Below are 24,397 nucleotides of genomic sequence, written 5' to 3'. Positions count from 1 at the left end.
TTTGGTACCTTTTATAAAAACGTCTCCATGTAAACATCATTGACTGTTGATCAAGTGATTTGTAGATGCAATCGAGAGAAATATGATGGACATTTTCACGTTCAACATTGTTTTATTACTAGTGTGCGGTAAGTTTGGGAATTATATTTACACTTTCGTTTTCACGTAGCAAACGTGGTTTTGGGCTAGTTCTGTGGCTGTAGACTTCCTAATAATAATTCATTACATTTATATAATGTCAGCGCTTTTCTGTGTGCTCAAAGCGCTTTACATGGAAGTGGGGAATGTCCTCCTACTAACTTAATTGCAGAAGGGTGAGGTAGCAGATATCCTGGGTGGGCATGTACCCCAACCACACAAACCAAATTCAAACTTAAGTTAGTGTAATGTTGCTGTTAGATGCCAAGCGAGATATTGTCTCTGTTGAATCGGACCACAGCCTTTTAAATAATATTTTTTTAATGCTCAATAGCAATTAACGGGGAAATACATGATTTACAGACACAAAACTAACTGTACAGTGTCCATGCCCTGATATTACACACACATCTGGTTTACGTCTATTTGACATCTGCATTTACTTCTGCAAGACATCTGCAATACATAAGTTTGCTTATCTGCAATACATCTCTGAGATGTCTGCAAGATGTTTATGATTTATTGTGGATGTATAGATGCTCTTTCTAAGATGTTTAGTAGATAATTCTACACAGCAGATCTCCAGATCTTTAGCAGACGTATTACAGACGTTCAGACGTCTCCGAGACGTATTGCAGGTGAGCAAACTATGTATTGCAGATGTAAGTGTAGATGTCAAATAGACGTAAGCCAGATGGATTGTGATATCTGGTTGTGTGTGCGTGTCAGCTATAATGTAAATTCCTGAATTGACTCGTACACAAAAATACAAATTTTAAAGCTAAATAGCACTTAAAGTAAAGGTTCTGCAGATACAAAACTAACAGTACTTTGTTCATGTGTGTGTCAGTGTGTTTTATAATAAATATAAAAAATTCCCTGCAAAAAACTTTCTCTTGTTTCACCGGTAAAGGTTCGCATATTACTCTCCGCGTTTTCTATTTATCGCTCACTCCTCTGAGTCTGTGTCTGCTCACTAGAGACGAAAGATCGTTCCATCTTCAGGTAGATGCAGTATAGTCTACTGGTTGTTGTTGTTGTTGTACACTTTCTTAGCTTTTACACAAAACGTGATATGAAAAGAGTGATGTGTTCTGAGTTTATTTCTAATATTTCCTGTACTGTGACCAAAGCAGTTCTTGTAAATAATTACTGCAATGCAAACACTGTCCATCCATGTAAATAAAAAATAAAAACATTCTGCTAACTAATAAACAAACTACGGGACGGGTGAAGTGACGAACTCCTCGTGCTTTTTTAAACCGTGCTTCGATGCAAGTTCATTCTTGTCTGACGTTGGGTTCTCTGACATAATGTAAATATTAAATTAAAATGTCTTATTATTCTAAATAAATATATTGATTTCAATTGAAGAATTAGGAAATTAAACTTGTTTTGTGTTAGATATTCGATTTAAAATTTTAAAATGGTAGATTTGTAGGCTTTTTGTGGCTTCCAAAAGTTTATGTTTTGTAAATAAGCTCAATTTGTCTGTCACAGGTCTATGCCTTTTCACTTTCAGTAATAAGTAATAAGGTTTATTTTCTGAACTACTGTTTTGTGTTTGTGTTCTTCAGGTGTGTCTGGGGATGCAGATGATGTGAAGTCAGTGTTCGTGAAGGAGGGAGATTCTGTCACACTACGCACTGATCTTTCTCACAGTGATGTGATACGGTGGAGGTTTGGAGAGAAGGACTCCTTACGTCTTTTAGTTGGAATAGCTGGAAATAAGATATTGTATGATGATGGTGTTGATGAGAGATTCAGAGACAGACTGCAGGTCAATAATCAGACTGGAGATCTCACCATCAAGAACTTGAGAGTCAAACACTCTGAACGATATGAAGCAGAGATTGTCAGGGGTAGAACGGATAGGAAGGCATTTAAAGTTACTGTCTATGGTGAGTATACATTTATTTTTGTTTTTTATTTCCAATTCAAATATGTAACAGAATGAATTATTCAGAGTTTAACAAACAAATTTGATGAAACAATCTCCTCTTTGATGACACTCCTCATTACACAAGTTGTTTTGATTTGACGTGAGAGACGGAGATGTGACTTAGTGATGCTTTTGTGGTGGTGTTATGCTTTTTACTTGTCTATTTTTAATATGACAAGCCCATAACTTCAAATTGTATCTCACAATGCAAAGGTTTTCAAAAATAAGAAAAGTTAATATTAAAACCTTAATGTGAGAGAAATCTACTGTTCATGAGTGCTTTCGGTTTGCCGGAGCCCAGAGGGTCCCCCCCTCGTGCATAGAAAAGTGGTTTGATATTAAGGAGTCGGGGTGGAGGCGGGATACTGCGAAAATGTAGAGTGTAGGAGGTAAGGTGATTTCACTATTTATAGAGCTCGCTCTCATTGGTAATAAGGGTGGCGTGATTGCTAATGCCGGGCAGCTAAATAATAAGTTGCAAGTGTTCCTCCCCAAATTTTTTTAAAAAACATAATTTTGATTTAAGGTTCTGTATAAGCAGCTCATAAGAGTTCACCTTAGCAAATAATTGAATAGTTGACAATTAAGTAAGCAGAGAGTAGTATGCGTATATGGCGTACTGTCCCGGGAGAGCGCATCTTGGCCGGCACTTGTGCTTTGGGTAGCGGCCGGATTTGCTGACGAGCCCAGAGCGGCTGGGGAGTCGTCATTAGCGTAGGTTTAGTTCTCTGACATGTTTGCTTGATACTGCGAAAATGTAGATTGGAGGAGCTAAGGCGATTTCACTATTGATAGTGTTCACTCTCATTTGGTAATTGTTGTGTCGTAATTAAACGCAGTGTTGATTAAACACAGTGTTATGTAAAAAGGACCTTGAGGGGCCTTCACCTCAAAGAGCTGCTTGATGAAATGACAAGAAAACATTTCTATAAGTTCAAGGCAAAAGATGTCAATACTGAAGATAATCAAATACATCACAGTTTTGATTTATTTCTTATTTAATTGTAGTCTCAACATAATTCCAACAGTTACACTTGTGTTATTCTATAGTTTTGATGAGTTCACTATTATTCCACAATGGAGAATATACTACACTACATAACATCACATCCATTATTCAAATGATCTATTTTGTAGTTCAGGGTCTCAGTCAATATTGTTTTTTGATTAATTTAGACTTATTTACAAGTAAACATTGTCTGTGAATCTGTTTCTTGTAGAATCTCCACGGAATCTGGATGTTGAAACATGTGATGTGAAGTCGGTGCCTGTGATGAATGGAGATTCTGTCACTCTGCACACTGATGTCCAAACACAGAAAGGTGATCTGATAGTGTGGAGGTTTGGAGAGGATGGTGTTCTCATAGCTAAAGATGACAAAGAAGACAATAAGAGCTCAATATATGATGATGTTCTTGATGGGACTGAAGCTGGATAATCAGACTGGATCTCTCACAATCACAGACTTCAGACCCACAGATGCTGGACTTTATAAACTGAGGATCAGCAGTAACAGCAAAAAGACATTATACAAGACATTCAATTATCATGCTGGTGGTGAGTATCTCATTTCTTTCATAACATCTATCAGCTGTATGTAAATAATCACATTATATGATAAGAATCAAACATTGAACTCTTTCAATTCTACGTTTATTCTGTAAACATACAGTGATTTTCAAAACTCTGTCCTAGTGAATATAGATGCATTTATGTTAATAAATTACGATTATAAGACTTCTCCAGCTTACATCACACAGATGAATATAAGCTTATGATAGACAACATTTACATCTTAATAAATCCTATTGGCTAATCAGAGACATATCAACTCCAATCACACTGAGGTAACAACGAGAGATGTCATACCTGCACAGAGCAACAAGAGCAAAAATGTATGTGAAAAACACACAGATTGAGAACGCGAAATGCAGACTACATATCGTCTTAGAATTATAAGGTTCTGTCTGACATTTTGGTCAAAATTGAGTTATTCACATATTCGTATTGTTACGTTCCCCTCTCTGTTTAGGGGCGTCAGAGGGGTTGTAACAACAATAAATTAATAAGTAAAGAATATAACGGTGACACACTTCAGTTCTTCTGTCCCAGAGTGAAAACACAACGCTCAACTTTGAGGCAAACAAGGAGGTTTTTATTTACAAAATTCTAGTAAACACAAATGATTCAAGGTAGCATCTCTTCAGAAGAAAGAGTAGCCTAAAATAACAAACAGAAAGTAGCTAACTAAGGTTTAAGGGGTATCTGGCTTACCTGCAAAATGTAGAAAATAAAATAAAGAAACAACATAGATTGCCCTCACTCCCTATCTAAACATAATCAGGTGAAAAATGGGGGAGATTACTATTTTTCCCTTCTGCTTCCAAAGAAAAATAAAAGGAGATAAGGGTGGGATTCACGACATTGGTTCAGGCTATAGGAATGCCGAAATGACTAAAGAAATGTTAAGAGAAAGATGGTCTTAAACTGTGTATTTTCTGTCAACTTATACCAACGACGGAAATAAGCGCAGTGATTTTAGCTACAGTTGTGCTTTAAAGTTTACGTACACCTTGCAGAATCTGTATGATGTTGAGGTTTCTCTTTTTACATTGAGGACAATCAAGAGACTCAATCACAACTATTACTATAGATAGAAACATTAAGTGCTGCCCACAAAGTCAACACCATTCATTCAAAGTCAGGTGGGTGTAAACCTCTGAAAATGGTTCTGCAAAAAAAGTCCCTTCTGAAAAAAGTCCCTAATAAATAAAGAAAAGAAAGAAAAAAGAAAGCTTTTAAAGCTCTTACATAGTTTTGTGTTTTCTATGTGGCTTGATTTAACTGAGGCTATGTGTGAATGCAACTATTCTCCCAACAAAGATGAGGAAGCTAAAATAGGGATAAAAATGTGGTCCTGTTGTTGTAACAGAGAGCCAGTATGTTTATATGAGTGTGAGATTGGGATTTGGCTCAATACGTTTCTCAGGAGGCGGAGCATGGCAAAGGTTTTGATGAAAGCTTTTTCATTAATGCAACTGTATAACACATTTCAGGCATGTGGCATTTTGTTGCTCCTCTGTAGGCTGTGACTGCAGCTATACAGAGAATTGGAGAGTGTACCGCTTAGGAGACATACTGTTCAACATAGAAACACATAAAACTTAAGACTGAAAAACAATTTCAAGAGAAACAGTTTTTCTTGACAACACATGACAAATGGCCTAGAATGCTTGTTGCTTCAACAACCAAATAGTAACGTGGAGGTCTACCCCATTGGAGTCCAGAAACTCTCTTGTGCATCCAGACCATGCGGTTCTGCTCCAGCATGGTTCTGCATCACCTCAAGAACACAAATAGGAACTCTTTCCTATGTTCTAGAATGCGCTTTCTCTTCATTACAAGTAGCATCTTTTTTAGCCCCATCGTTGTTAAGTGTTGGAGGAGACATGGTCTCTTGCACAGTTAGCTTAGACTTTAGATCTGCAACAATGCCCACATAGTTTTCACACTTCTTAGCCAAAACTAACTGCTCATATAACAGATTGTCAATCTGAGTTCGAATATTTTTGGATCTTTGCCTCTTCCTGCTGTTACCTAATACCAGTGTTTACATAGACTCTCATGATGCAGTTAATGCTAAATAGTCAACAACGTCAAGAGTCTTGATGATACTCATCTCTAAAAGTAATTTGATCAATCCCACCTTCTGTGGCTAATACATCGATACAACATTTAGCATGGCCTTTTATGCTTAACATGAACAAACCATCCTAAAATATGAAACTTATTAGTAAATTATATGTGTTGCTTGAAGATTAACTGCTTTGGAGAATGTTTTTCAGATAGAACCTTATAATTCTAGACCGAAAGTAAGATTTAGAATGTTCTATCTGTGTTTACCTATTCCAAAAAAACATTACAAATTTCAGAAATGTTGATATTGTACATCTGGAATACATTAAGGGTCTCTGTCTTTTTTATGTATGTAGTGTTTGCTATATGAAATGAAAAACGTTTAAGCTCAATATCTTATAAAAATCTCTGACCGCAGATAGAACCTTAAAATTTCAAGGTGACGATATACAGTATATACACAACATACGCGGCACACAGAATTCAAACCCACGTCAGCAGAGAGTACAGGCTTGTGGTTTAGCTAGTGCAACTGCAGCCAGGCTGATGAGCAGCCCTGACAGAGTTGCAAATAGTGTTATGGACCGATCACAGAAGATGCAGCTATGACAGCACACAGCCACAAGAATGTTAATACAGTTATGATGAAAAGTACAGTTGAGAATGAACTGAAATTTGAGACATGCTGCAAGAGATTTGAACCAAAGGCATTAAAGTCTGATGGTTTGTGTTTTATCAGGTGTTACCACTCACTCCACCGCTTTCACACATGATCCGGAGAAGAGCTTTAGAGCTGCAAGGAGCGATACTGTGACAATCACCAAAGGTGCAGCAAAATTACAACGTACATTGCCAAAAACAGATATCATAAGTGAGAATGAACTCATATTGAAGACTTTGTGTAGCAATGTTCTATATGTTATATACAAATAGACTAGTTTATTTTAAGAGAAAGACACAGACACCGTAATATTAGAGATTTATTTAAAAAAATGGCTGCAAATATCAAAAATCTTTTCAGTCTTTTCTATGTTGCTCAGTCCAACGGTCATATGAACCAAATTTCATAACAATTGACTACAATTTAAGCGATAGCGAATAAAGTGCACAACTGTACTTTTCAATATGGCTGCTACTGTAATGGTCTTAATGTATGACATGTGATGCGAAGAGCGTGACGAGTGGAGGACATGTACTAAGTAGATTATCTGTGGACCAAGGAGCTTAAAAGTTACAGACATTTGTAAAGTGAAAATTTGAACTGATGGTTGACATGTCAGATGATCAGATTTTGAAAAGTTTAGAAACATAGGAAAAGGCACTTAGAACACAATAAAATGTTTGACCACTACGTGGCACTGTCACCAAATTCATATAAGGCAGATATTCCAGTGATGATACATCCCAAGTTTTGTGTCAATACATGAAAGTTTTGCAAAGATACAGCCACATGACATGACCCTTTGGCTTTTATTCACTTTTTGTCAGTACAGTCTCCAGATGCTACATACCAAAGCTACATTCGTGCAAGTCTGAAACATTTTGTAGGTGGATTACGAAAAAGTAGTTTGTTTTTTAAATTCAAAATGGCAGGGAAATTTTCATGATGAAAATGACATCGTATAGTGCATTCGAATTGGCATAAATCAAGGTTTCAGAGGCAAAAAGTATGTACGTTTCTCAACTCAACTTTATTTATATAGCACTTTTTACAATTTTCATTGTTACAAAGCAGCATGATAGCTCAGAGCATGTCACGCTTTACGCTCACGTCTCGCTGATGGTATTGGACCACTCCACCCACTCATTTTCGCCCAGTATTGGACTAATACGGATACTGAGTATTGGATCTGGCCACCCCTATTGAGGATGAGGATTGACCCCTAATAATAATAATAGTAATACTAACAGAAACAAAAATAAAGGTAACAGCCCCTGCCCCCTCAAGATCAAATAGTACCTAAAATCAAAGTCAAATATGGTCATTCTGTGCTGCTCTGTATCTCCTGAAAAACATTACAGACACGAAGTTTAGTTTCATATCAGATCTGAGAAAGCAGTTTAAGTGTAAATCAGATCAAATTTGGGTATTTTTAGCGTGTATTTTATGTTTATCATAACAGAACTGGGTCAAACTTGTGGTAAATGTTCAGCTGTGTGAAGAGGAATATGTGTGTATTTAATATGGATCTTTTCGGTCTCTCTCTGTCTTTACAGAAGCTCCGTTTTCAGTAGCTGTAGTAGTTACATACGTGGTGATCCTGTTCCTTTCCCTCCTGGTACTGCTGGCAATTTCTTTATATCAAACTCATCGTAAAACCTCTGGTCTAGGGCAGATAATAGGTAAGTTTAACTTACTGCTAATACAGCAAGACAATGTGGTATTCTGATTACATGGTGTAAGATGTTTCACTATAGTATACCAGTGATACAATTCGCCTCGATTCTGTTTACCTGCAGCAGCTGTGGTAAAGAACACAGTCTAGTGGTGGGGAGTCAACTTCAAAAGAATTCACTCCTCGACTCTTAATGTCTCCAAACTTTGCATAACAGTAAATGGAGTCAAAGAGTTGAATCAGTGTGGGAGTGGGAGTCAAGAATCAGAGTCGACTACAAAATACCCGGAATCTGAAACCCCGTGACCAGAGTCAATAAATGATATAATAAAACTGGAATCGACTTATTACTTTTTATTAATATTATTTTTAGTTAAAGGAGTCGTTCATCTTCAAAATGAAAATGTTGTCATCATTCACACGCCCTCTTGTCATTTTACTGCAGAACACAAAACAAGATTATTTGAAAAATGTCGATAACAAACAACACAGCCCCCCATTCACTTCTATTGCAACCCATGCAAGTGAATGAGGGCCTGTTAACAACATCATAGCGTGATGTGTATTATTACACTACAGGGTATGCCTAATAACACTTGTGTTTCTATCATTACAGCATCATGTACATCTACAGGTGATAAAAGAGGAATCTGTGTTGTTGTCTTTTACTACGTGGTGACGGTGCTTCTGTTGCTGCTGGAGGTGCTGCTGTTTGTTTTGACTTTCACTTACGTTAACAACCTTGATCTAAAGCAAACGGATGGTAAGTTTAAACTTCAGCTGATACAGCAAGACAAAACATTGTTTATATTACAAGATGTGAGATGTTTGCATATGTTTATTTACCAATTTCAGTACATTACTGTAAAGCACTGTTCCTCACCAACAACACTGATCTTGGCGTCTCTCTCTCTATCATTACAGATAACTCTTCAACACCTTTAGCGGTTTTATTCGGTGTTTTGCAAATGCTGCTGTTTTTGGCTGTGATTAAGGTTTACCAAACGATCTCTCTACAAAAACACAGGGGTAGGTTTGACTTGCAACTAATAGAGAAGACATTTTTTTTTTTTCGCTGAAATATCGCTTTAATATAATACTGAAGTGATGTAGCAAAATTTTAATTTAGTATGTAACATGTGTGAAATTTACATTTATGCACATTTGGCAGACGCTTTTATCCGAAGCAACTTACATTTCATTATCCTATACATTTATACATAGGTATGTTCAATCCCCTGGGATCGAACCCTCAACCTTGCGTTGTTAATGCGATGCTCTTACCACTGAGCTACAGGAAATCTGTATATTTAGTAGATATAGTGTATAAAATAGTCATGCTTTGCCTCGCAAGGACCAATAACAAAATAATCATTTTTAAACAAAGTTCATTGCATTGCCATGGCAATCCCATATGAAATGTCAAAAATCTGTCCACAATTTAGCATCTTTAATGTCTTTTTATCCTAATGAACAGTTTGGTGACAATCTCATGAATTTCATTGAAACAGAAATATGTCTTGGTGTCCTCTGCCTTCTGCTGCCTGTGCTTGTTGTGATCTACACGGTCGGGTTCGTTGATCTAAAGCATATGGAAGGTACGTTTAATTTACTTACTTTTACTTACCCCAAATCATTCATTTAAGGGTTTCTCCATGAATTGTTTTCTTGTAAGTGTCAAACTATGTTATTTACAAACAGCAGATCAGACGGCATTTATGTTTCCCTCATATGACTCTTCAGTCTTTTCTAAACTCTTCTGTTACGTTCAGGTCATATGGCAAAATTATACGTCGTCCTGTTGGTGCTGATGGTTCTTGGTGTGATGTACCATTTCAGCAAGAACATTTATCTAATGCTTATGAAGGGTAACTTTTACAAACCATTAATGCTATAAGAGATATAATGTTATAATGTGTATATTTTTCTCACTCTCTCTCTTGCGTTTCTCTCTTATATCTGCTGCTGTGACAGTTAAACAAATGCCAGTGTTTGAAGGAGAATCTGTCTTTCTTCCCATTGGTGTTACTGAACTCCAGTCAGATGATGTGATCCAGTTGAGCTTTAAAAATGATGTGATCGCCACATTCAATAAGTTCTCTAGTGATGAAGAGAGATGCATAAACAGACTGCAGGTGGATGTTCAGACTGGATCTCTCATCATCACAAACATCAGAACAGAAGACGCTGGACTGTATAAAGTAAAGATCAGCAGCAGCAGTCGACTGAAATCATTCCTTCAGTTCATCATCAGTGGGGGGCAGTTATACTTGCATTTCAGTGTTATTGTCAAAGGTAAGTAACTTATATTGATATTATTAAACTCCCGGGTTAACATCAATATTAATTTATAAGAATGGAATACAGCACTTATGATATACCCTATAAAAAAATTTAATGTACTGTTATTATTTGTTACGTTTTTTTATTTATTTACTTTGTAGGTTTTTCAAGTAAAAAAGTAAATATTATGTTAATATTACTATTTTTGAGAAATCCTGTAATTGTACACAAGAGAAAAGGATACAAGATGAGAGCTTTTAATTTGATTTGTTTTCTTTTCTATTGAGTGAGATAAATTGACTTGACAACTGACACAGCAAGACAATTTTAAAGCAAAGTTTTATAAAAATAAAAGCTATTGTATTTTGAATTACTTTGATTCTGTGTTTTCTGACAGATTCAGCAGTAATCAGAGAGAATGGATCTGCGATGGTATAGAATTCTTTATTGAATGAAGATAGTTAGTAGATGCTCAACATTACTTGGTCTCAGCCTCGGACCATTGGCTGAACATCTGATGTAATTGGCACACACCTGGAAACATCAATAATCCATCTAATGGAAGTGGTAAACTCTCTGTTATGAATGAATGAATGAATGAGGCGTTTACATAGCGCTTTATTGTGTTTTCCTGTACGCCAAAAGTGCTTTACAATGACATGAGGGGGGTCTCTCCTCAACCACCACCAGTGTGGAGCATCCAGTTGGATGATGCGACGGCAGCCACGGTACATACCAGCTGTAGGTGGAGAGGAGGACGAGATAGAGACAATTCAGAGGGTTGGGATTATTAGGAGGCAATGATTGACAAGGGCCAGTGGAAGGAATCGTCCAGGATTCCTGGGGCATTAGGGACCATACAGACCACGGGGCGAGTACCCCAGCTGGGCTAACATTTCTTCCAGAAGCAACCTAGCTTTCCCAGGCGGTCTCCCATCCAGGTGCTTACCAAAAGCATTGTTGCTGTAAACTTCTGACCCGTTTGTGAATGTACACCGGTTACTTGTACATGTGATGTACATAATGTACACTGACTCACTAGCTCATGTGACACCCCTTTTCATCTCACTACACTGGCTACCGGTCGAAGCCCGTATCAGATTCAAGTCACTAATGCTTGCCTACAGGACCATCACTGGATCTGCACCGGCTTACTTTCACACCCTCCTGCACTCCTACACCCCATCAAAATCCCTGTGTTCAGCAAACCAATGGCGTCTTATATTGACTTCTAAATCGCAGTAAATCGCGTTCCAGCTCATTCTGCTTCGCAACTTCTTCCTGGTGGGACGTTCTTCCTAACTCTGTCCGGTCAACCACATCTCTCACAACATTCAAAAAACTACTTAAAACCCAACTCCTGGCATACTCCTGAATACCTGACAGACAAAAAATGGAATACGATTGGGCGGGCATTGGCCAAAGTTCCCAAAGTCTGGCTACACCAGTTTAAACATCTTTCAATCTACACTAACTAATCTATTTCACTACTATCATGATCTGTTCTGTTAATATAACAATTTCCCGGCCAAAGAAGAGTTATTACGTTAATCAGTGTTTGTACTGTTGTACAGCAGGTGGCACTGTTACACACCTTTGGTAAAAAGTACAGGAACCTAGAAAATATATATTTAATCGGTTTTTAATGATTGTTCTGAGTGTAATCTGGGCGGAATCTTTGACAAAAAACGTTAATTATCTCAGCTGTTTAATCAAAGTGATGCATTTTTGAAGAACCTTTACTGTGAGCCATTAAAGTTTGGTGAAAATGTTAAAAAACGCTGGCATAGGCTGGCAACTTTTAAAAAAAAAGGCTGGCTGGGAATGAGTTAATGAACAGTGAAACAAACTTATACAATTTTTTCAGTTCACACTGATCAATGATCTGAATCTTGTTACATTTAAACCATATTGGTTTCCGTCAGTTTGAACATATTTGATATTGTGTGATTGTGATGTATATACTGTATTTATGTAGGTATTTACGTTTTATTTCTTTTTTCCCTTTTTGGGATGGCACTACAAGATGTTGTTTGTTAAAAAGAGCGTATGGATCTTGTGGGTACAGAACGAAGACCAAGAACAAAGTCTTGAATTTGATTCATTCCCTTTTTTTATATATATTTATATTTATATATTTAAATATATATATGTTTAGACTCTATCAACAAGGGTTCAAAATTCAACACTACTTAGTATTCTGAATATTAATTCAAACATCCAAACTTCCACCTGATTTTATTTTATCTTGGTTTCTGTAAAGCAGACAGACAGACACACAGAATCACCTTTAGTGTCGGTGTTTCGGTGTGTTTACTGCTGAATCTGAAACTGTATCAAAGGAAACAGTTACTGAAGTTAATTTAAGAGAATATATTTTCTAGAACTTTCTAGAACTTTATTACTGTGTTGATGTATTTAGATGTAAATAAGATAACCATTTTATACTAAACAAATAAAAGTATTTCTATTTCTACTGAAAATTTATTTCGTGTCATTTAAGAAATGAATGTTATTTTTAAAAAGATTTGAGATGATGTTTAGTGTGTTCTTGTGTGAAGCTTCTCATTCAGTCCAGCAGGTGGCGGAAGTGCAAGTGACCAACCGACACAGAGCGTTGGTGTTTAATGCAACGAATAACGTTTGGCTGTGTCCGAATTGCCCTATAAATACCCTAATATAGTGCACTCTTAGATTGCACATCCATTTTAAGTGGTATCTGAATTAATAGTGGACATTATTGAGTGCACTCATTCAATCCCATGATGCATTATAATTACTAGTGTACAACCGATGTACACTGACAGGTGTACAGGTTATTTTTTTCTAAAGTAATTTTAATTAATGTCTTAACAGTCTTAACTATTGACATTCCTCATTGTTTGTGTAATATAAAGTAAAAACTATGCCATCAAAGAATCAATTGAAGCACCTTTTTTAAGAGTGCAGACTGACTGTGAACTGCTGTCCAATCATCCTGATTACAGAATGACAGATTCATTCATTGAACTGAATGTCTGATCTCTTCTGTTCATCTCTTCTGGCTCTGACATCATAAACCTGGGGCCCGTTCTTCGTACGTCGCTAACTCGGTTAGCTGGATTTGATTGTTGACGATTTGGCATGATCTTGGATTGTTTGGTTCTTCGAAGCTCATCCTGGACTTGCTGTCATAGCAACAGGTCCGTAAGCTTGAACCTGCTCGGGAGCAGGCTTACTTCATGTAAACAGGATTAGATTGCTGCTTTATAAGCGGAGGTGATATGGGAAGTCTTTCGCAGACATGTCTTGTCCGTTTTTACGTCAGGAATCCGTTGCTGAAGGTGCCAGAATAATTCGAAGAGCTTTTCGAATTTATCGCGTTTTGCAATATCGACAGGATCCTTTAGCGCAGCGCGATAATCTACTGATTGAGAGATATCGTTTTTCTCGGGAGGGTGTATCTACATTATCAACTTGTTGGAGCCACACGTTAAATGTTGGACTCGTCGCAGTCGGACTTTAACAACTGCACAAACAGTTTGTATAGCTTTGCGATTCTTTGCGAGTGGCACTTTCCTTTACACTATTGGAGATGCAGAAAACGTGGGTAAAAGTGCTGTATGTCGTGCCACTCGCAAAGTTTATCTGTCACTCAAACAGTTTTTAGGGGGCTTTGTGGTATTTCCAAGCCACTTAAGACCACAGGCTGTAAAGCAGATTTTTTTTGCAACTGCAGGTACATTATAATTGTTAATGAAGATCATGGAATCATGATCATGCCAAAAAGTAGCCTAGGACTTACAGTATTTGTTCCTCAGGCTCCCCTAACGTTATTGGTGCCATAGACTGCACACAGGTCCCCATCAAGGCCCCACCTGGCCCAAATGAAGGGGATTTTTTGAACCGAAAGGGATTTCACAGTGTAAATGTGCAAGTAAATTACTACAACAATTATTCATATTCCAGATAAGTAATAAATAAATAAAAGTTATGTAATCAAAAAGTATGCAGTTGAGTGATTACAAATATTTTAGATGGTGTGTGACTCCATGTTCCACATCACAAATGTGGAAGCCACATGGCCTGGTTCTGTGCATGACTCCAGGATTTTCAGAGAGTCACATTTATGCACATTATTAGAACGTGGTAAGGAAAAATTATTTAAAACTCACTGTATTACATAATTTTATTCTGAGCCTAACAAAACTGCATTTTTCCAGGTGCTTACGATGGGATCCTGTTTGGCGACAGGGGCTATGCCTTCAGGCAGGCAGTACTTCATGACGCCATTCCCCGACCCAAACCCTGGACCACAAACCTGTTACAATGCAGCTCTAGCCAGGACAAGGCCACGCATTGAAATGACCTTTGGCCAACTAAAGGAAGATTTCAGTGTCTTTTTAAGGGTCTGAGGTATGCACCTGACAGGGCCTGTGACATTATTGTTGCATGTGCCATCTTCCACAATATTGCCACCATCAGAAAGGAGAGGACCTCTGTGGTGGAGGTGCAGCCTGATGATGACCTCCAGCCAGTGCACTTGGACCAACCTAGTGGCAGAGCTGCACGGGACAGAATTGTGGAACACCATTTTATGAATTCTTTCTTTTACACATAAACTTTCATTAAATGAATAATAGAAGACAACATGCTTAGTTCATGGAGTTTTATTTCAATTATTGTTTCTCAAGAAAAGCCAGTGATGGTCATCTTTTGCCTGCAATAAGATATATATATATATACATAGTTATCCAAGGGCAGCAATAGTACTCTTTGTGAAAAATAGTGTTTAAGCACTTACTGAGAAGATTATTTTGAGGCAACTCAATCTCTAGTGCCAGTTTTTTCTTCTTTAAGGTGTCAAGTTCAATTTCTTCCCTTAATTTTGTTTTTTTTAAGAGCAAAATACTCAATTTTATATTGAAGATTCCGTTTATATAGGGTACGGATATCCCCCTGTGCCATTAAAAAAAAAAAAACTCAACAAGCCTCATGCAACAGAAAAAGGAAAAGTAGACTGCCCACCTCTGTGCTGTAGGCGTTTCCTCCTGCAACTCATATTGCAGTCAGAAATAATGTGTCCACACCTATAAATTACATAAAGTTATTTGTGCACTTACAAGTAATTCCTCCAAAGGACAAACATCTGAGGGGGTTTCTTCACTGGCCTGTGCAAAAGAAAAATGGGTATTACAAAGTGCACTTTCTTTCCTTTTGATGTAAAGTTAGAAATGTCCACTCACTGTACATATTTCAGACACCACTTTCCTGGGAACAGATAAAAGTGTTGGTGTATTATGCAAAACTACACAAAAGAGGAGAACTCAATGGCATTACAATACACAAGGAGAAAATATGATCAATATCAAATTGCAAAAAAATGACATTAGTTATACAGCTTTCACCTTCACAAGTCAAAGAAATTGACTCAATATCTATTTGTCGAAATGACTGTACAAGCCATTTGGAATATAGACATAATTTAACGCAGCAACAAATTATTTACGGAAATTGAAATATATATGAAATTATTAAAATAAGACTATATACTGTAATAGTAAGTGATATAACCATAACATGGAACACTTACGCATTTAATTTGTCTGCTACTTTTTGCCAGACCTCTCTCCTGGCGTTTTAATTATTTTTTCAAATTATTACTGTAAGCAAACCCTTCCAGTAATAATTCTTGCTCTGCTGCGTTGAAAAACTGAGCGCGCTCTTTTGTCATGATGAGCAGCCAATAGCAGCGTTGCTGATCATTGTTTCTACTATCGATACATATCCCCTTTTAAACAAGCGCAAGAACGCGCATTTATCTCAGATAACTCAATCCAGCGATACTAATCATAAGCGGCAGGTGTGTTCGAAGAACCCAATTAGCCGGATCATGATTAGCACGATGATATTATCTTGGATGTGTCATTTGATCTCGGATGTAATAAGCGACGTACGAAGAACGGGCCCCTGAACAGCAAGAGTAGCCACACCCACCAGGGGAGAGACGACCAATCGGATCACAGCTTCAGTAAAACCACAACAGCAGAAGGATTGTTTGGATGGATTTGGAACCGCTGAATTATGATTCATCACAATCTCTCAAAAATAACGTCTTAATGTATATGATCTGTTTTACTTACTATGTGTGGATCCGAGAATAAACAGCTGATGTACCTGAACACTTGTGACAGTCTTCAGTGTTGAGGTGTTGAGTCTGGTTTGTGATGGGATTGTTCAGCACACAACCGTAAGAATCATCCAGACACTCCAGATGAAGAGAGATGTTGATGTTACTGTGTTCAGACACACTGATGTTGGACAATAAACTCTTTCCTTTGTACCAGGAGAGACTCACATGTGACACATTCATCACTGAACACAACACTGAACAATTTGACTCTAAAGATGAAGAAGAGTTTTGCAGAGAGTCTCTAGTGATGACAGGAACAGGAAGACGAGCTGAAAAATAAATAATAAATACAATTATTAGTTTTTCATTTTTCTTTGATTGTATATGTCAGTGGTTCTCAACTCCAGTCCTCAGGCCCCACCTGACAGAATATTTTGGATGTCTCCCTATTGAACACATGAACAAGTTAATGAGATAATGAAGTGATGATTGATCAATAATGATGAACAGGTGATGTTAATCGCTGAAGAAAACATCATAAGTTCAAAAACCATAATAATGTTTCCTTTAGTGGGGCTCTTACCCTTGATTTATTTTTTATATCAGCTGTTATAGTGTGTTTCTGAACAGCCATACAAAAGACAAAATTGTTGGAATGAAACCTTCTTAAATTGTTATAAGACAGATACAAATAAGGGGGATTTAATTCTGACAAATGTTGTGACACACCAGAAATCAACCAACATTTGCACAGCTATTACCAACACCAGGACGAAATAATTTTGTCTTTTGTCAGGCTCTTATAAATATGCTTCAGAATCAAACTATTTCTGCTAGCAAAAAATGTAACATAATAAATCAAGGGTAAGAGCCACACTTAATGAAAGCTTAAAACTATTATGGTTTTTATTCTAGTGATTGTGTTTGTTAACATCACCTGTTCATCATTAATGACTCAATCTTCATTATCTCATTAACTTGTTCAGGTGTTCAATAGGGAGACATCCAAAGTATTCTGTCAGGGGGGGCCTGAGGACTGGAGTTGAGAAGATCATTGGAGAACAAAGAATATATATATATATATATATATATATATATATATATATATATATATATATAAGGGATAATAATAATATATATAATGTATTTATATTGAATGTAGAAAAAAATATATAAGGCAGAATAATAATGTGTTGAAGATAAGAAAATAACAATAGAAAAAACATCTATTAAAATATTCGAAATAATTATAATAATGTCTTACATAAAACATTTAATGGTGAGCATATATATAATAGAGTAAATTCTGTACTTACTATATACAGTAATGTTGAATCTCTTGAGCGGCTTCTCTTGTCCTCTGATGGTGATGTGATAAAGTCCAGAGTCTGTGATTCTGATGTGTGTGATGATGAGAGAAACGCTCTGAACATCCAGCTTCAGTCTGTCTCTGAATCTCCCATCAGCTCTTTCTTTATCCAATGACTTTGTTTTATTCTCAAACACATATATTTCAGCTATGATAGTGTACTTACATATGATTGTAATTATATTTAACGTGTAGCAAAACTCCGCCTTGCGAGCCTCCGGTGACCGCGTGCGCAACTCCGCGTTCGACGTTGAGATATTCTTTGAAACGACAGGGGGCGCCCAAGCCAAATCGTACTGAATCCGCAGGAAGTAGAAGAGAATTAGGAACTTTTCCGGAATTACGTCACATCATTCAGAATGGCGTCTTGAAGGCTGCGGCTCGACAAGCAAACGTAGAAGATGTTGTGTTGTTGCTTCTATCAAAAAAAGGGAGAAAATTAGAGATGGAATGTCTCTTCCACTGCATGCCACAAAACGTGGAGATGTAGAATACATTAGTCTTGTGAAGTAGATGCGTGTGACGGACGTGGAAATGCATCTCGAACTATTGTTTGATGATTTAATAAATGTTTACATCAATCTTTGTGTTCAACCTTTCATTTCTGTGCGTAATGTAGACACATTTTTACATATTGTTGGTTAGGGACTGCTTAATGTACATTGCCATAGATTAACACATTGGATGTCTTTATGTTTTATAAAATGAGAAGATTTAAGAACAGTTCAAAAGAGCAATGTTGATAAATATTGTTTTATTCTGAATACAATATTAAACAGACACATTGATCATAAAATAAGTCTGTACAGGCGTATCTGTTAAGCCAAAATCTCTTCAAAGCTTTCATGTTGACTCACAAAAAATGTTGAGCATCCGGCCACGGGAAATGATCTCGCGCTCACCAAAAGCGAACTAGCGAATGCGACGAAATACCCATTAGATTTATGTATAGATTTCGACTGAATCTTTATTCAATTATCTGTAAGTGGAATTGAGAGAAATATGAAGGGTATTTTAACGCTCAGTATTGTTTTATTACTAATATGCGGTAAGTATTTAAGTTTATCTTTTATACTTTCGCTTTCACTTCACGAAGTGTGTTACTGTCTATCTTGCAACAAAGGGTCACAAAGTGTTGTTTTCAGTTATGAACGAATAAACTAGATTTTATGGTAAAAAACGGATTCTATAAGGTAAACTCTTTATGCATTTAACATTTAATATTACCAAATGAGCTGTATTCTTCCTCTAGTAAGTCAATGGTAGATTTGTGGCTTCTATGGTAACCGAAAAATATTGTTCGTAAAGTTTTCTCTGCACTAATGTTTTGTGTTTGTGTTGTTCAGGTGTGTTTGGTGATGAAGTGGAGATGTCAGTGATGGAGGGAGATTCTGTTACTCTACACACTAATCTTACTGATATGAAGAGAGTTTCAAAGATAAGATGGACAGTTGGAGAAGAGGACTCCAAGAGTTTACTAGTTAGAATTTATGCAGATAAAACCATTAATCTAGATTATACTGATGTGAGATTCAGAGACCGACTTCAGGTGAATCATCAGACTGGAGATCTCACCATCAAGAACATGAAAATCAAACACACTGGACTCTATGAAGCAGAGGTCATCCCTTCCATTGCAACAATATACAAGAGATTCAGAGTTACTGTCAATGGTGAGCATAAATGTATTTTTGTATGTAATTTACATGTTTAATTCAATTAAAAAATTGAACTGAACATTAAGGATTTTCTTAATGTTATACAGATTCAATGAAGACATTGATACAAAATAACTGTTCATGGATGCTACCAGTCAAACGTTTTAGAACCCTTGAGTGAATTTGGCAAATGTCTGAAATCAGATTCGTAGATTTAAGATGTTATTCTGCAAAGATCAACTTTTCTTCATTACGCAAACATTTTATGAAATAAGAGTGTTTTTAAAATAAATGACTTTGAGTGAATAATAAAGATAGAGCAGCGTAAATGATCAGATAAACGATGGGAACTCCTTCACTCAAAAAATGTCTTGATAAAATGACAAGAAACATTTCTGAAAAATTCTTGGCAACAGATGACTACACTGAAGATGATACATCACAGTTTTGATTTTTATTTATATTTTTTATTATTTTTATTATCACACCCCAACCCGTTTGTGATTATTTCTTGTATGACACTAGTCATGTTTAACTTGTCTGTCTGGTTTTTGTCTGTTACCCAGTCTGTCTGTTCAATGGATCTATTTTCTGTTTTAATCTGTGATTGTTTATCTGGACACTTGTATAGCAAACTGATGACGTTATCACATTAGCAGTGTCAGGGGTTCTGTTCTATTGTTTGATTAATTCTGACTCGTCTATAGATGATCACACGACTATGAATTCAGGTCTCTACATGTCATCTTTGTCTGTGTCTTTAGATTCTCCACGTTTTATCAGTGCTACAGATGAGGTGAAGTCAGTGGCAGTGACTGAGGGAGAATGTGTGACTCTAGACCATGATCTTAATGACATACAGAATGATTCACTGATACTGTGGAGGTTTGGAGATGAAGGTCTTCTCATAGCTAAAGAAGATAAAGAAGACAATAAGATCTCAATATATGATGTTGAGGGATTCAGAAGCAGACTGAAGCTGGATGATCAGACTGGATCTCTCACCATCAGTGATGTCAGATCATCAGATTCTGGACTTTATAAACTGAAGATTAATAACAACAATCAGATATTATACAAGACCTTCAGTGTTTATTTTGATGGTGAGCTTCTCATTTCTCATATATTAACAGTCATAAGTTGTCGGTACCATATGATAAGAATCAAATATTGATCTCTTTTATTTGAGAGATTACTGTGAAAACATACTTTGACTTTCAAAATTCAAAACTTTCTTCTCGGTGAAAATAGGTGCCTTTATAAGTTAAGTTAAGAAGTTAAGTTACTTCTGCAGCTTACATCAGATGAATGTCAACCAATGACACTCCACATTTACATTCCAATGACTCCTATTGGCTGATCAGATACATGTCTACTCCAATCACATTGAGGTTATAATGAGAGATGAAACAACAGTAGAAAAAAGTCAAACGTGGTAAAATCAAGTCGTTTAAATTCCTCTGTATCTCCTAAAGAACATTACAATCATGAAGTTTATTTTCAGATTATATCTGAAGTATCATATTGTAATATTTTGAGCGTCACTTGTTTCAGTACATCACAGGGTTAATCTTGTGGTAAATCTTCAGCTCTATGTGTGTATTTATTATGGATCCTGACCGTCTTTCTCTCTCTCTCTTTACAGGACCTCCGTTTTCAGAACCTGCACTTGCTGTATATTGTTTGCTGCTGTTTATTTTCCTCCTGGTACTGATGGCTATATGTGTGTATCAATGTCGCCACAACATCTCTGGTCTAAGACTGATTATAGGTAAGTTTAACCTTCTCCTAGTGCAATATAGCAGTGATACAGAACCACTACACAACAATGCAAATTCAGGTTATGTTATTTTAAATAATCATAAATACAAAACCTCATCAAGAAGCTCATTTTACTGGAGATGTAGAGAATATAAATGTGATTTGTATTATCCTCAATGTTTTCGTGCTCTTTCTGGTTCACGAAGTGCAAGTTAAACTGCAAATAATGCCATTGTGCTTTGAAGCACACATCGAGGAGGTTCACTCGGTGTAGGATCGATTGATAGTGATGATTGCATGATGTGTGTTATCACACTTCAGGGTTTAACTCATATATGTTGTGTCTCTATCATTACAGCATCATGTAAATCTGCAGGTGATAAAAGTGGAATTTGTGTTGTTGTCTTTCACTGCGTGGTGAGGGTGCTTCTACTTCTGCTGGTGCTGCTGTTTGTTGTTGGGACTTATAACATTATGACTCCTTATCTAATGGAAATAAATTGTAAGTTTAATCTTCAACTGAGACAACAGGACAAAACATTGTTTATAAGATTTCCATATGTTTATTTACAGATTTAGTTACCTGACTGTTCCTCCGAACAACACTGACCTTGAGCGTCTCTCTCTCTGTCATTACAGATACATCTTCAACATCTTTAGCAGTTTTATTGGGTGTTCTACTGATGCTGCCGTTTTTGGTTGGGATTGAGGTTTTCCAAAGGATCTCTCTACAAAATCAAAGGGGTAGGTATGACTTAAAACTAATAGAGTGGAGAAGACAATGTTCATATTACATGGTGTAAGATGTTTTAGTTTATATTTAACTGGGGATGTAAATGTAAAGGAATTTCTCATATGAAACTTCTCATTGCAAAACTTTGTAATGTTTGCTAAAGAAAACCGCCATCATGGTTTTTCCTGCATTGAAAAACAACATTTTGCCCCAGTGAAGTTTTATTTGATAATTGAAAGTGATTTTTGGACAGGCTAGTGATGACTTGAGGAAAGAGCGAGCAGAGATATGATTTGAAATGTCTCTGGTCAATGTTTGATTTTCTTTTCCTGTAGAAATCGTATTGTTAGATATTTTCTTGCGTTAAGGAAACGAGGGTCCATCAGGATCCAGTGTAGTCAATGTGAAGTTGGGGGTTGATATGTTGTTTGTGAGATTGTTGTGGTATTGTTAACATTATCTGATGTTTTAGAGGAAAATGATATCACTGAATCAATAAGACATGAAGAATCAGTGTATGAAACTCAACAATGGTGACAATCAACAAAAGAAAGCTTCATGCTGCAATGCATGCTGGGTAACATCATAGTTCAAAACTCATTCATGACTCCCAGCATGCATTGCAGGTGATCTTTTTATCTGAATTAGTTTGATGATTGATTGTCACCATTGTTGAGATTTGTGTGATGAATGTTCATGTTTAAACGTGTCGATAAAACTTTGTTTATTTTGCCCCAGAAATTTTGCATTTTTGTGACCAGAACATATCAATCAATTACCGCTTTTTGTAAAGTGGGCCAATATGTAACATTCTGTCGGTGAAATATATCTTTTTACAATTTAGCATCTTCAGTGTTTTGCCATTATACTGAACAAGTTTGGTGACAATCTCATGAATTCCCTAAAACAGGAATATGGCTTGGTGTCCTCGGCCTTCTGCTTCTGCTCCTCCTGCTGGTTATTGTTGTGATTCACTCAGTCTGTTTCATGGATCTAAAGCAAATGGAAGGTAAATTTAATCTACAACTTCTACTTGATTCATTTATTGAAGTTATAATTTAAATCTGTCTTTCTCAATTTTTAAGATAGGTTGTATCACACTTGGTACAGTCTACATAAACTCAACAAAGTTGGCCATATCATTTTATATATATCTATCAATAAGAATTAAAGAGATCACTCCATTTTTGCCTCAATTGTTTAATCAGGATTTTCTAAACTCTTGTTATGTGCAGGTAATCTGGCAAATATTTACATTACCCTGCTGGTACTGATGCTTCTCGCTGTGGTTCACCATTTCAGCAAGAGTTCTTATGGAAAGCTAAAGGGTAACATTTGAGAACCGTCATTATTATCAAAGAGTTTCAATGAAATCTTCACTTGTTACTCTCTCACTCTCACTCTCTCTCTCTCTCTTGTATGTGCTCCAATGTCACAGTTCAAAAAATGCTGATGTTTGAAGGAGAATCTGTCTTTCTACCCACCGGTGTTACTGAACTCCAGTCAGATGATGTTATCCAGTTGAGCTTTAGAGATAAAGTGATAGCCAAATTCATTAAGGACAACATGATCTCTAGTGATGAGAGATTCAGAGACAGACTGCAGGTGGATGTCCAGACTGGATCTCTGATCATCAGAAACATGAGAAAAGAAGACGTTGGACTGTATAAAGTAATGATGAGCAGCAACAGTCGATTGAAATCATTCTTTCTGTTTATCATCTCTGGAGGACAGTCATATTCTCAATTCAATGTTATTTTCTATGGTAAGTGACTTGGTCTCTTAATTTTGTCCGCAGCTGTAGATCCATTTCAGAGTGCGTTTCCTGATTTAAAAGTGCTATTTCTAGATGTGTGTAGCTGCTGTCAGTCTTTCACAGTACTTTTGCATGACTTTGTCACTCATGAGGTTTGATTTTATTGAAATTCAATAGACACTGGACTGGAATGACCACATTTGAAATAAAAAATTGGAGCGAGAATTATTAGGGGAGAGTAAAGAAATGATTTAATTGTACACAATATGAAAATGATATAAGAGAAGTTACACCCAAAAAAGTAATTAAACTGATGTGTTACATTTTCCATGCAGATAAATTAACATCATTTGTTAGAATTAAGCTTAGCATAAATATTTGCACTGTTTGGACTATTAACTGTTTGTATCATGCACAATGTAAATGAACATCTCTTTAAATTATCCTTTTTTTAAATGACTTGACAGAATAAACTGGAAGTTTTAAAGTGAAGTTTTATTATGTTTTGTGTAAGAAGAGTTCCTGATTTTTGTGATTTTGTTTGTTTTCTGACAGATTCAGCAGGAATGCTAGAAAATGAATCTTTGATGGTTGTGAAATCTTAACTGAATGAAGCAGAAGATGTCTGATCAGCTCATAGATGCTCAACATCACTCATCGACATATACAGTAA

At 36.5% G+C, this 24,397-nt stretch overlaps 3 protein-coding genes across 3 annotated transcripts; 2 read left to right on the top strand and 1 right to left on the bottom strand.

The window, feature by feature from the left end:
* Window positions 1-8,610: 8,610 nt before the first annotated feature.
* On the top strand, window positions 8,611-10,773 carry LOC130429857 (uncharacterized). Its single transcript, XM_056758682.1, has 6 exons — window positions 8,611-8,632; window positions 8,687-8,815; window positions 9,564-9,650; window positions 9,825-9,920; window positions 10,027-10,347; window positions 10,733-10,773. Exons 1-6 carry the CDS (start codon window positions 8,611-8,613, stop codon window positions 10,771-10,773), a joined length of 696 nt encoding a protein of 231 aa, XP_056614660.1.
* Window positions 10,774-15,079: 4,306 nt separating this feature from the next.
* Window positions 15,080-18,356, bottom strand: LOC130429856 (uncharacterized). The gene is made up of 4 exons (XM_056758681.1): window positions 18,345-18,356; window positions 18,166-18,234; window positions 17,764-18,112; window positions 15,080-16,776 (listed from the first exon to the last, which is right to left on the bottom strand). The coding sequence occupies exons 1-4, from the start codon at window positions 18,354-18,356 to the stop codon at window positions 16,457-16,459; spliced, it is 750 nt and encodes a 249-aa protein (XP_056614659.1). The 3' UTR covers window positions 15,080-16,456.
* Window positions 18,357-18,727: 371 nt separating this feature from the next.
* LOC130430721 (uncharacterized) lies at window positions 18,728-24,397 on the top strand. Its single transcript, XM_056759866.1, has 10 exons — window positions 18,728-18,864; window positions 19,163-19,489; window positions 20,239-20,577; window positions 21,120-21,245; window positions 21,594-21,737; window positions 21,875-21,979; window positions 22,879-22,977; window positions 23,204-23,296; window positions 23,407-23,733; window positions 24,280-24,397. The coding sequence occupies exons 1-10, from the start codon at window positions 18,819-18,821 to the stop codon at window positions 24,327-24,329; spliced, it is 1,656 nt and encodes a 551-aa protein (XP_056615844.1). The 5' UTR covers window positions 18,728-18,818; the 3' UTR covers window positions 24,330-24,397.

The sequence above is a fragment of the Triplophysa dalaica genome, chromosome 10, assembly GCF_015846415.1.
Source record: "Triplophysa dalaica isolate WHDGS20190420 chromosome 10, ASM1584641v1, whole genome shotgun sequence".
In the NCBI taxonomy this organism is placed as follows: Eukaryota; Metazoa; Chordata; class Actinopteri; order Cypriniformes; family Nemacheilidae; genus Triplophysa; species Triplophysa dalaica.
The sequence above is the reverse complement of the archived record's forward strand: the minus strand, read 5'-3'. Positions and strand labels throughout refer to the sequence as shown.